The following is a 13,101-nucleotide window of genomic DNA, read 5'->3' as shown; positions in this document are numbered from 1 at the left end:
TTCTCCGCCTGTTTGCAAAGGTGCAGGGGCCCAAGAGCCGCTGTCCCCTCTGCCCCCCACCCCCGGCTTGCGGCCAAAGCGCGGGTCCGAGCTCCGAGCTCCGTTGCCAAGCCTGCTGACCCCTCGCTTCCAGCCCGGCCTCTGAAGGCGAAAACAATCCTCAGAGCCCGGCCCTCCCACTGCCGGTGATAGGCTGCCTGGAATAGCTACGGCCCGTGTCACCGAAAAGGGCAAAGCCTTCGGAAATAGAAACAAAGTTGGTTGCAAATCTCCCTGGCTTTGCCCAAAGCTCCCCCCTCCCTCGTTAGCAGGCGAGCATGGGGAACGTGACCGCTGCTGTCAGAGCGGGCCGCCGGGGTGGCCGGGAGCCGCGGCGGCCGCGGTGACTTCCGCGCGACCATGGTACCTGCGGAGAACCCCGAGGGCCCCGGGCTGCTGAGCCCGCGGGACACGGCGGCGGAGGCGCAGCGCAGCGGCAGCCCGCGGCCTGCCCGGGCCCGAGGTAAAGCGGGGCGCTCTCGCTCCTGTGTGTGCGTGTGCGTGTGTGTGTGTGTGTGTGCGCACGTGCGCGTGCGAGGTGCGTGCACAGAGAGAAGGGGACAGCGTCCCGTGGGAAGGAGCGGGCAGGAGGTGCAACGTGAAGATCCAGAAGCCCCGGGGCCGGCAGGTCGGGTCCACCGATGGGTTGACAGAATGTGTCACTCTTTCATTTGGGGAAGAGTCACTGGCAAGAGAGTCCCATGTGTAAACACACACACACACACACACACTTTTTCATTTATTGCCTCAAGTGGACAGTGTGTCACAAGTGGACATTCAGAACCACCAGGTTTTCAATCAGTATCTTAAGCAGGCTTCAGAAAAGTAGTTACGTAATCAATGAACACAACTTTCTTTTCTAAAGTTCCCAGCCAATGCTTGTCATGAATTTGTAATGAATTTCCAGCCTAAAACCCCTGCTCGATTTGCTCCCGCTCTCTTTCCAACTGGCCTTTCAAACTCAGGTTCCTTTCATACTTCTTCCTTCGGGAGGTGAAATTTGACAAAGTTTTAATTCATTTCAGTGGTCTTTTGCTATACCAAGTGCTGGCCGTCGCTTCCACATTCACAACTCCCACAAACACGGCGCAAGCTCCTGGCTAACCTCTCCTACTCTGTTAGTCAGTTCCCAAAGGAATAGAAAGAATCATAATAGGAAATTAAATCAACACAGATAATTCTGTGTAAGGCCTTCCCCAGCTCTGCTCCCCTTCACCGTACAGTAAGTAGATTCCCAACCATCAGTTGGAATTTCATGAATAATCCAGAACACTAAGTGACACAAAAGGCATGTACCTTCCACCTTGTGATGGCTTTATAAAGTCATGTTTGCATCCTGGGTTTGTCTGATCCGGGGCTTGAGTCCCTGACCCCCCCCCCCCCCCACCCAGAAGGCCTGGAGAGGCTCCTCAGCAAGGAGCCTCGGTCAGCCTTCCCAGCCCTGATTCCTGCTCAGCTTTGCTCCAGCTTTCCCACTTGTGGTCAGGAATGAATGCCTGGGGTCACCCTTCAGGGTGGCCAAGTCCTCTCCTAAGCAGAGCTCCTCTTCTCCACGTGTGCTTTTTGTCTCTGAGCAGCCCAGGAAGGCTTGTATTTGAGGGTTCAGGGAGAGAGCCGCAGTGTTCTCTTCAACTTCCTGAAAGATTGAGCTGCAGAGCTTGTTGAGGTGCCCAAATCAACAAAAGTGTTCACTAAATAGTTGGTGATAATGTCACAAAGAAGAAAAGAAACTCTGTCCTGAGGGGGCCTCTACAGCAACAATGAAAAATGAACTATTTAATTTCGATAGGGCTTTGAAAGCACTGTGTACTCCTAATAGGTTAAACTGTGCAAGTGCACAATTATCCTGAGGTGGGGTCACGAGTATCTGTGTTTGGAAAGATTGCAGATATGCACAAAATGCAATTAATTGCAACTGTTTATGTTCTAAAGAAGTGAAAGATGAATAAATACTGTAAGTTATTTTAAAATTTTTAAAATTTAATTCTAATGAAACTTCATTGCGTAGAAAAGGAAGCTGAAGTGTTTTCCCCAAATCTTAAATGAACAAAACTTTGATTTGTGCTATAGTTTATATTTAGATGAATACAAAACATTTTAGTACTACTTGTGCAAATTTTCCTAAGTTGTCTGAGATGGACCCAAAGGTAATGTTACATATATCTGTATCGACCGAATGCATAGTGCAAGCTCACTCTGTGGTTTGGGATTATACTTTAGTCTGTTTTATGAAGATGTTGAGGCTTAATGAAATAACGCTCGTCAAATACTTCTTTTCACTTCTTTGTATTTTAAACTTTCATAGTTTCATCCAGGAAATTCAGAGTATTTAAATATGCTCAATAATTATCATACTTGCCGTGCATTTGAAGATACAGGTTTTTCTATATTCCTACATGGGAAAATTAAAGCACAAAGAGGAAAGAGTCCTACAACTCAGGGCAAGATAATTAAATCATTTGGGATGCCAAAAAAACAAATCAAAACAAGAATTTCTAAACTCCATGATAGCACCCGTTAATGCTTCGATGTGCAATGAAAAGTGTTGGCAGATCTCATGCGGCCATCCCTGCTTAAACTGGAGAGAATGCTTTGTTCCAATGGCTAGAAGCTAAAAACACTTAAATTCCTTTTCAAAAAGTTATAATTCAAAGTGCATATATTTTCAATAAATTTTTCAGTGCTTACAGACATAAACGACCTCCTAGGCAGGACTGAGCTCAATCCTGATGCCTAGAGCTGACCACAACATAGGTGATGTTAGGAAAGTGCAGGGCTAGAACATCTCACACAAGGGAGAGATGTGTGGTTGGCGCAGGTCTACTCAGTGCTGGCACAAACTCACCTCGGTGTCTCTGGCCTGGGAGGCCTGATGCCTGCTCTTCCATCTCAGGAAGTGGGTCTCTCAGGCTCTTCCAATTTCGTGTTTCAAAAGTCTGAGATTTAAGAGATGCTCACTTGTGTTAATCAGATGAATAGCCAAAGGCAGTTGTTCTCAAATTTATTTAAATCTGTGAAACTCCTTTTTACAAATGAAAAGCTGAAGAGGTGATCTATATGTAAGAGAGGTAATCTTAGCACATCTCTGGAGGACAGAGGGGAGGCAGAGCAAGGAAAATCCTGTGGCAGGTGGCTCCCTGCTCCCTTGTTTTTTAAAAATATATTTATTTACCCATGAGAGACACCCTGCTCCCTTTCCACCCATGTATCGCTGAAGGCTGAGCAGGGTCCTGGGTGGGGCCACGTAAGCAAACCACAGGTCCATCACTTCTCCGCTCATGCAGGCCATGTCTTTGAGGTCAGGGCATTTTTACTATGCTCTTACTGAGTCTTGGATTCTCAGGGTTAGCCTAAAGCAGGCCCGCTTGGATTTAGTCCGGCTTAGCTTTCTCAGCCTTCTTTGGGCAGCTTGAGAGGAAGCCTACTTGTAAGAGAGCTGAGAAGACTTTTAGAAGCAAGCTTATCCCCAGGGAAGAGTAAGTCTGGCCAAACAGCTCCACCTCCTAACAGAGCTTGGTTGTGAGACAAAGGGTTCTAACAACAACGAACCAGTCATTTGGGGAACACCCGGGGCCTTAGCGATTACCATTTTTTCCAGGCTTTCCATCAGTGAAAGAGTGATAAATCCTGTGACAAAAAATTATTGTGTTTTAAGAACAGGCGTTATTTAATAAGTTGATAGCTGATAACAAATTAATGTATGCAGCTTGATATTGCCATGGGAATGACAGGATTTATAGGTATGCTAATCTATGAGACACTGTAGACTCTTGTCTGGAAATAAGACCAGATTTAAAGATAACCATCTCCCTTTTCACTGTAGTCAGCTTAGCTCTGACTGTGCATTTAATGTCATTTGGAAATTATATCAAAAGTCTAAATTTGAGGCTTTTTGTGACTGTGAGGCTCCAGCCAATGACTTCTCCAAGATCTAGAAAGAGAGAAGCCTCTAAGCAAACATGGCGGGACCTGTTTCACCACAAACTCTGGGTGGTGTTTGGCTCACATAGCCAGGGCTCTTGTCTCCCACTGAGATCACTGTGACCTAGAGAGGGCAGGGAGATTGCCCCTTGCCACCACAGCAGCAGACATGCATTGGTGGGACCCTGCAGGTGGCAGGGCCTGGCAGACACAGATGAAGCCATTAATTAAGCAATGTGACTGACCTGCAGGGCTGAAATTAGTCAGCAGGCACCAGTGTGCCTGAGCCGGTTTTACAGCTCATGTCTCTTTGAATAGGCCAATGCCCCTTTCCCAGTTGGTAAATATTTTTAGCATCACCCTTCTGTCTGGTAAGATTGCTAGTTGGAGCAGAGGCCTCTGAGATTCCAGGAACACACCTTGTGGTAGTCTTGAATTTACGTTGTTTGTGAATTTTCAAGGGAGTACTTTTTAGTGGGCTAGATCTTATATTAGCTGGTAAAAACAACAATAAAAAAAAACAACCACAGAAATACCCTCAAAATACAATGAATTCACCCTGGAGCTACCTAAGGAAACTACAATTTGCATGTGTAAATCAAAGGTGATTCAGCCAATTTTAGAATGCTGGTTTTAATTGCTGTGGATATATGGGATTATATTTTTCATTCAAGAATAGTTTTTTTATTTTTAAGATTTTATTTATGTATTCATGAGAGAACACACACAGAGAGAGGCAGAGACCCAGGCAGAGGGAGAAGCAGGGTCTCTGCAGGAAGCCAGATGCTGAACTCCATCCCAGGACTCCAGGACCACAACCTGAGCCAAAGGCAGATGCTCAACCAATGAGCCACCCAGGTGCCCCAAGAACAGTTAGTTCTTAAATATGGTTTTGGAGGTAGCTTCTTCTCAATTGTAGGAACAGAAGGCATACTTAGCCTAAGGGTGGAAAAAGTTCTGAGAGCTCCTAATGGCCCTCCATTAGTGTGCAATTAGCTTGTGCTTCTAGGCATTGAAATAGCTATTTACTCAGATTGTATGAGCAAATGTTGGTTGTATAGGATTCTTAAATTGGAGGGCTCCCTGGTTCAATTTTTTCTCATGGACTGTCTTCCCCAAGAAGATGAGTTATTGAATAAAATAGGGGATGAAAGCCTTGCAAAAAGATACCAAGTTATGGTGGTGAGTGAGGGGGAAAATTGAAATGGGCTTCTTCCCATGAGACTGTTGGACCAAATACCAGATAAGGATAATTTCTCATCCATCTTCCCTCAGAAAGTACCCAATCTCTGTTAAAGGCAAAAGACTTGAAATCGCCCCAGATATTTCCCAACTGAAACTTTGAGTCAACTATATAACCTTTATAATAAATCATAAATTCATAAGAGTTCTTTTAAATTCAATTTTTGTTTGTTTTGGCTCATTGGCATCATTTTACTTCCCATGTCACAGCAGTCTTTTATGCATCTGCTAAAAAGTTATGCCTCGATAATACACCAATTTTTCTATACAATTTAGGTAGACATAATAGTGAGACTAAAATAAATTATCATATTATTTTAATTTTAGTAGCTTTCATTCTTTTTGGACAATTACTCACTTTATAAAGTGCCAAAATATCAGGGAGAAAAACACAGTTCCTTTGTTTGACTTATAGGAGTATTTTTTTTTTCCCTTGGGTAAATCAAGTATAATTCATCTTTAAACTGTTAAATGGTGCTTCCCATGGAAGTAATTGTTTCTCGGCAGCACTAATGACTCAGTCAGCCTGGCATAGTTAGGCTCTGGGGGTTGTTGGTCACATCCATATTATTTTCTCCAAAATGCGGTGCTCCTGCACTCACCTGCTTCCACGCTTTGTGGAAGCTGGAGTTGGTAGCAATGTGCAATGTTAACTTAGAAGCCAGCCCAAAATGGCATCTCAGCCTCAAATGTGCAGGACTTTTATGAATAGAGAGAAAAGTTGTGATTAAGATCAATTTGTAAGGTAAGAGAGCATTCCCAAGCTAATGAAATGTTTCAATTTCCACTGGGAGACAAAACTGTTGAAACCCCAAGGCAAAAAATCACAGGAACAATTTTTTGTGATGTAAGCCCAATTATGTGTAGGTACCGCCCAAAACAAAGGAATTCAAGAATTTATGAAAAGGCATCATTGTTATGCTGGAAACAAGGTATCATTTTACTTCCTGCGCTATCAGTAAGGGAGACTGTTTCAGTTTTACTTCCTTGTTATGGCAATTTTATCTCACTGATTCAGACTAAACAAATCTCTGTTGAAGGATTATTGTAGTGCTTCTATTACTATTATCCCTTCTTATCTTTATAACAAAACTTCACAAATATTATCCCCAGTTCACAGATAAGCAAACTGAGGCTAAGAGAATTGCAGCACACATTTACTAAGGGCTTATTACCATGCGCAACACACTGTTCTATCTCATGAATTCTCATAACGACTTTATGAAGTAGGTAATGTTATTATTTATATCTTAGGAATGAAAACATAGAGGAACAGAAAGGTTAAGGGACATGTCACAAGCTAGCTGGCAGCTAACCAGGCACTCTGATTCCTGACTGTACCTTCACCATTAAGCCCACGCACCTCCAAGAGAAGCAAAGGGGCTTGCTGCAGGAAGCATGGATAGGTATTATGTGGCAGAGTCTCAGTATCCTAAGATCCACTCCAGGGGTTTGCCCACTTGACCTATAATACCATCCAGTCCTGATGTCTCTACTTCCTGCTCTGTTCTGTGATCTGATGTGGGATTTGGGGTCCCTGTTTCACTCATTTCAGAACTTTATTGCATTTTATTTTAGCTAGTTCCCTAATTTTCCATGCAACATGTCTTTGGCTTTAAGATTATAGGTTCCAAAATAAAATATATAGTCTAGTTCCTATCAGAGTTCTGAACTGACTGCAAGTACTGTGGGCTTGGAAAACCCCGTGCAGTACATTAGAGGTAGGGACTATGCCTGATCTCTGTATTTCCATCAGGGATCACATGCAGGAGGGACAGGTAACCACCATCTTAAACCATCAAATCCAGATTGAACAGTGACCACCTTGCTGATTGCACCGTTTATCCAGATGAACCTGTCACCGTCTGTGCCCAACACATAGTATTGTTACATAGCACATGCTTAATTGTTAAATGGGGAAATGAATTAAGTGTTCAGCTGAACTAAAGAACATTTAATTAATTGATTAGTTAATTAATTAATTAATTTTAAAGATTTTATTTATTTATTTGACAGAGAGCAAAGGAGCACAAGCAGGGGGAGTGTGGCAGAGGGAGAGGGAACCCAATGTGGGGTTCCATCCCAAGACCCGGAGATCATGACCTGAGCCACAGGCGGATGCTTAACCTACTGAGCCACCCAGGCACCTCACTAAAGAACATTGTATTTATTTATTTCCTTTAATATTGTATTTATTTGACAGCGAGAGTACGAGAACAAATAGGCAGAGGGAGACACAGGCTGCCCACTGAGCAGGGACCCTGATGTGGGGCTTGATCCCAAGACCCTGGGTTCATGACCTGAGCTGAAGGCAGATGCTTAACCAACTGAGCCACCCAGGTGCCCCCTAAAAAGAACATTTTAATTCAGCAATACTTACTGAGTTGGATATTTCAGAGTGAAGAAAGACATGTAAGACATTATCCATGTCTATAGATTTTACCAACTCATGAGAAAGATAAGAATCTAAGTAATTACAAGGTCATCTTAGGAAATGTTGAGTCTACTAAGAATCAGGCATGATACTAGATCCTGGGTCCAGAGGTGAATAAGAGACATCCATGCAAGGCAGATGCTCATTGCCAACTGGTGGAGAAAGAAGGGATTGGGGAACCCAAGATGGAGGAGGTGGCCAGATAAATGACACCATGCTATGCTAGTGCCCAGGGGACAGCTCAGCCAGTTTTTAATGGGTTCTGGAAGAGAGTAGAGTGAAGCTGAGTCAAGAAGGTATAACTGAGGTCAGTGCATTTCCAGAGAGCGTTATAAGCAGAGTAAATGGCTTATATACAAGTTTTGAGAAGAGAGAATAGCACATCCAGGGATCTACAGATATTTCTGTATGACAAGAGCACAGAGTTCATCCAGGGGCCAGAGGATGACAAAGGAATCTGGAGATGTAAGCAGGGACCATATCAAGAAACCTTTGTGTGCTAAGTACCATGAGAGGAAGAATTCTTAGGAAGAGGCTGTATCAGATTAGGGAAACCAAGCAAGTTTCTGAAAGTGATCATAGTGGCAATAGAATTAGGGAGTCCTAGAACCCTCACCTGCACCTTGAAATCCTCCAGCTTCCTGGGGTCACCATTCCTTTAATATGTAAATAAACGTAGCTCCAGCCACCACAGGGTCTCCTTGCTTGCCAATCCCCTCTGCCCATCCTCAAACACACACTGTACGCCTTAGGAGTCTTGTGGTTCTTCTGATCACTTTTTCTACCAGCTTCCTGTTTCCACCAGATTCTTAATTTTCACCTCGTGCAACTAGTCTTTTCTCTCATCCTTGCTCCAATTTACGCATAGGATGAGAGAATTCTTCCTTCACATTCATTCCTTCTTCCTTCACATTCTCAAATTCCATTCATACAAGCTCTCTGTGGATCATTACTATGATTTGAAGAGAGCTATAGTTCTATTAAATATTTGATGGGCCCATTCTTAAAATTCCCCTGTCAAATCCACCATAGGAAATTTATTGTAAACCAACTTTTCTTTTTTTAACAGTTTTTTTTAAATTTTTATTTATTTATGATAGTCACAGAGAGAGAGAGAGAGAGGCAGAGACACAGGCAGAGGGAGAAGCAGGCTCCATGCACCGGGAGCCCGACGTGGGATTCGATCCCGGGTCTCCAGGATCGCGCCCTGGGCCAAAGGCAGGTGCCAAACCGCTGTGCCACCCAGGGATCCCTAAACCAACTTTTCTAAAACCCACAGGCCTGTGGCCTATTTCTTTATGTGGCTACCCCCCCCCCCCCATTTTCCCACCCCCATCCCAACTCCTCCCCTACAACTTGATAACCTGTCTGTACCTTTGCTTCCATTTCTCCCATTTCTGGGCATTCTTAGCCATTTTTTAAAAGATTTTATTTATTTATTCTTGAAAAACACAGAGAAGCAGAGACATAGCCAGAGGGAGAAGCAGGTTCCCTGTGGGGAGCTCGATTTGAGACTCCATCCTGGGACCCTGTGATCACGACCTGAGCCTAAGATGCTCAACCACTGAGCCACCCAGGCTCCCCCAGCCATTCTTTCTTGAACTCTTTCTCTTCCTCTCTGTCTGTCTCTCTCCCTCCCACATACAGACATCAACATTTGTCGTTTATTAGTATATAAAACATTCTTGGCTTTTTTCTTCTCTCTCTTTCCCATTGTCCACTTGTTTATTATCAGCATGCCCCATGCGGCTCTCCCTTAATACCCAGGGGACCCTCCAGGTATTAGGCTTGATAAATAAAGTGCCCTTCCTAAGAGCTTTACACCCACAGGCTTTATAGTATTATTTGTTTCTTCCCATTTTATTTCCCTCATTTAAAAATTTTAAATGCACCAAGGATGATTCGCAGTCATTTTCAAGTATGTAGATCCCTTTAACAACTCCTTCAACAACTTTAAATCCTCACATCATAATCTTCACAGGTTTGTATTTGTTGATTGGAAAATACAGGCTGATGGAAAGCTACTGTGTAATCACTGGCACTTTGAATTTTTAAAAAATGTTTTTATCACGACTGCATACATTTGAAATATTAAGGTGCAGTTATGTATGTTACTATTTTTTCTCAACATTCACTGGTCATTGATGGGACAAGGATCCTTTTTAACGATTTTGTTAATCCTCAAATGTCCACAGCTCCCCACAGCTCACACAAACTGAGAGCCCCATCCAGGAAGCCTCAGAGGTCTCTAGGTGAGGTAGCTGCTGGTTTGCTCTCCAGATTCATCCTGTTCCTTAACTGTCAGTTGAAAATATCTGTAAAACACATGGAAGGAGATGCAAAATTACAAATACATGAGAGCCAGATATATTCATCAATAAATTAGGATTTAACCCTAAATAAAATGCAAACATGGGCCTCATGCATAAAAGGCAGTAAAATGTCCAGCTTTCCACAAACTCTCACTGGGCATCTGTAATTGAGACCATTTTCAGGAGCCAGCTAAAGGGCAGACACCTGCATGGACCCCTGGAGCCGCTCTGGCAGGGAGTCGAAGTTTTGTTCCACAGTCCGGTCTTCCCAGCCATCCTGTTACAAAGACTTCTCTTTCTCTCTTGGGGACTACAGTTTCGATGTCAGCAACTCCGGGCAGGTAGGAAAGATAGCAGCTCGCTGTGTTCCAGAACATGACATCAGTGTTAAGAAAGGACAAAGCTCGGATGAGCCACTGGAATGGTGCCTTCCAGAAGCTGTAGTTTGGCATGTACTGGTTTTGACAGGCAAAGAACTTTACTGGCCTCTTGAGATCATGCAGGAATGATATCTCTTATTCCTGCTCAGGGGACCAAAAAATGGAAGCAAAAATTCCTTCCTCAGTCCAACAGAGTCACATCAGAAAATTAACTACCAGACATCAGAAATTTGGCCAGCAGCTGCGATGTAGTTTGGTGAGGTCCAGAGCCCACTGCCAAGAGAATTCTTGAGAAGTCTGCAGTGCAAGAAGGTGGTTGTATTATGCGCAGGGACGGGACCCATGGGCAGGAAAAGCTGCTGCCTCAGGGTTGTGATGGGTGGTGATTATATTCTTGGAAGTTGGGGGATGCAAGGGAAAGGGAGGTTTTAAGGGGCAGCTGGGTGGCTCAGCAGCTGAGCTTGTGCCTTCGGCTCAGGGCGTGATCCCGGGTCCTGGGATAGAGTCCCATATTGGGCCCCCTGCAGTGAGCCTGCTTCTCCCTCTGCCTGTGTCTCTGGCTCTCTCTCTGTATCTCTCATGAGTAAATAAATAAAATCTTTAAAAGGGGGTAGGGGCTTTGAAAAGAACTTTTGTGTGCTGAAGAGGATACTGGAGGCCTTGCCTTTGTCAAGTTGTTTTGCCCTCTAGTAAAGCATCAACATGAAGATAGTTGGGAGCTCTCTTCTGGGTTAGTTAGGGTATTGATAAGAATGCTTTTTTTCCTTGTAAATCAAGAAGACATTTTGTAAACTGAAGGAGACTCCTGTCTTGCAGGATTGTGATCTCTCTTAGTTAACCATTTGTTTTTTTCCACCTTTCCCTTAGTTTTCAGGCCACCAGGAGTGCCTGAGGAATGTCACACTGGTCCCACCTGGGGGCTTGCTGGGTGTTGGCTTGTGCCTTGCCCTCAGCTTGCCTTCTGCTCCCTCATCAGCTGTACATACCTATGGGTCCTCCCGGCCTCAGAGCAGTTCCCAGCTGCCACCAGGTGGCTACAACGTGGTGTGTCAGACACTGAAAACCTGCCAGCTGCTCCAACTCCCTTCTCCTTTTCTGCCTTTCCTATCTGGGGAAACTAAAATATTCAGGTACTCATGTCTCAGCCTCTCTTGCCAAGCTTGACCATGGAACCCTCTGGTTCTGGCTAGTAAGACTTTAGGGTGAGTCTTCAGCTAGAGCTGAAGGTTACGTTGGCAAAAACAGATTAGAGGAGAAAAGCATCCACATTTATTTAAGTTCTACATGACTTGGGAGCCTTCGCCAGGAAATTAAGACTGTAAGAAATGGTTAAGGCTGAGTGTTTTTATGCTCAGCTGGATGCAGAGTGGACAGCCATGGAGCAAAGTGACAGGTCAAGCTGTTTGAGGTAAGTGTAGCAAACTAGGGGAGACTTGGCAAGGCCTGTTTGTTTGGATCCTTCGAGGCCTCTCTTCGTTTTCAGAGATGAGCTTGCTCCCTTCCTGTGGGTGTGTGTGGGGGGGTACCTCTCATGTGAGGGTTTGTTAATCTACTTCAGGGGAGATGGACAGTGGGGAGGTGAGAGGAACCTTCTGCTTCTCCCATTTTTTCAGACTCCTTCAGCTTAAAATACTCAAGAAGCCAAGGTACCACATTTTAAGGGTTGCATATCCTGAAACCCATCATCTTCTGCAGAGCTTCTGGAAAGTTCTCTCCCCCAGAAAAGGAAAAAGGCCTTTTGCCCCAAGCCTTCTTCCATTGTCACCTGCCTTTGAATTTGGTTGTGAGAGAATCGTGCCTGGAGCTGTGGCAGCCACCTTGCACATATAGTGACAAACCGGGGACAAAACCAACCCTCTGAAGAGGTAGGAACAAAGGATGGGTAGAGTGTGAATCCTTGGAGACACCAAACTCAGCTTGGTCTTCTCGCTAATTAAACAGTAAACAGTAAATGCCACAATGTTTTAAACCCTTGTTTTTTAGGTTTTGGTTTCTTATAGTCAAAAATATCGTAACTGATCTGGGGGCTGGGTAAAAGGAAGGCAGCTAATCTGGCCATTGGCAAATACATTTTAAAAACAAAGACAAAGGATGCATTTTAAGATTTCTTTTTTAAGGGAGCATATATAAATTTTGGAAAGCATCCGATTTCTGTTGTCTGTAGTTTTTGTAAAAGTGGACTCTGACAAAAAGAGCTTAGGACAACATCTGACCATGATTTAAATCGAAGTGAAGATGGGCCTGAGGACAGGTGCAGACAGACCTGTGTGAACCTGGAATGAGTGAGGGGACTCTAAAGCCACAGGGGCAGAATTATTATCTGAAATCTGTGACATGGAGGATAAATAGGAAGAGCTATTCTAGGTGCACAGAAAAAGGGCAGGGAAGACAGACCTAGGAAATGAGATGAACGAATATATATAAGGAACACAAAAATAGTTATTACTAAACAAGTAGGTGGAAAACTCAAAATACTAGATGTCTTTTCTCAGTAGAAGAATTCAGGTAGTAGCAGCAAAATTCGGAAGAAACAAACATCCAGACCTATCCTGGGGACAGTCTCACACTGAAGGAGGAAAGGAAGGAAGGAAGGAAGGAAGGAAGGAAGGAAGGAAGGAAGGAAGGAAGGAAAGAAAGAGAAAGAAAGAAAGAAAGAAAGAAAGAAAGAAAGAAAGAAAGAAAGAAAGAAAGAAAGAAAGAAAGAAGAAAGAAAAGAAGGAGAAGTCTTACCTGTAATCAGCAGAAGTAGAGAGTTAACAAAGCAAGATCCAGG

The 13,101-nt window shown here is 43.9% G+C and overlaps 1 protein-coding gene across 3 annotated transcripts in view; it reads left to right on the top strand.

The window, feature by feature from the left end:
• The first annotated feature begins 205 nt into the window (after window positions 1-205).
• SLC2A12 (solute carrier family 2 member 12) overlaps window positions 206-13,101 on the top strand; it is an 83,169-nt gene continuing 70,273 nt past the window's right edge. The window contains exon 1 of one of the 3 annotated variants that reach the window (XM_077893775.1): window positions 206-502. In XM_077893775.1, the coding sequence (XP_077749901.1) occupies window positions 400-502 (103 nt within the window). In that variant the 5' untranslated portion in view covers window positions 206-399. The remainder of the gene's footprint in view (window positions 503-13,101) is intronic. The other 2 variants (XM_077893765.1, XM_077893755.1) reach the window with 2 other exon arrangements.

This window comes from Canis aureus, chromosome 1 (genome assembly GCF_053574225.1).
Source record: "Canis aureus isolate CA01 chromosome 1, VMU_Caureus_v.1.0, whole genome shotgun sequence".
Classification (NCBI taxonomy): domain Eukaryota; kingdom Metazoa; phylum Chordata; class Mammalia; order Carnivora; family Canidae; genus Canis; species Canis aureus.
The sequence above is the reverse complement of the archived record's forward strand: the minus strand, read 5'-3'. Positions and strand labels throughout refer to the sequence as shown.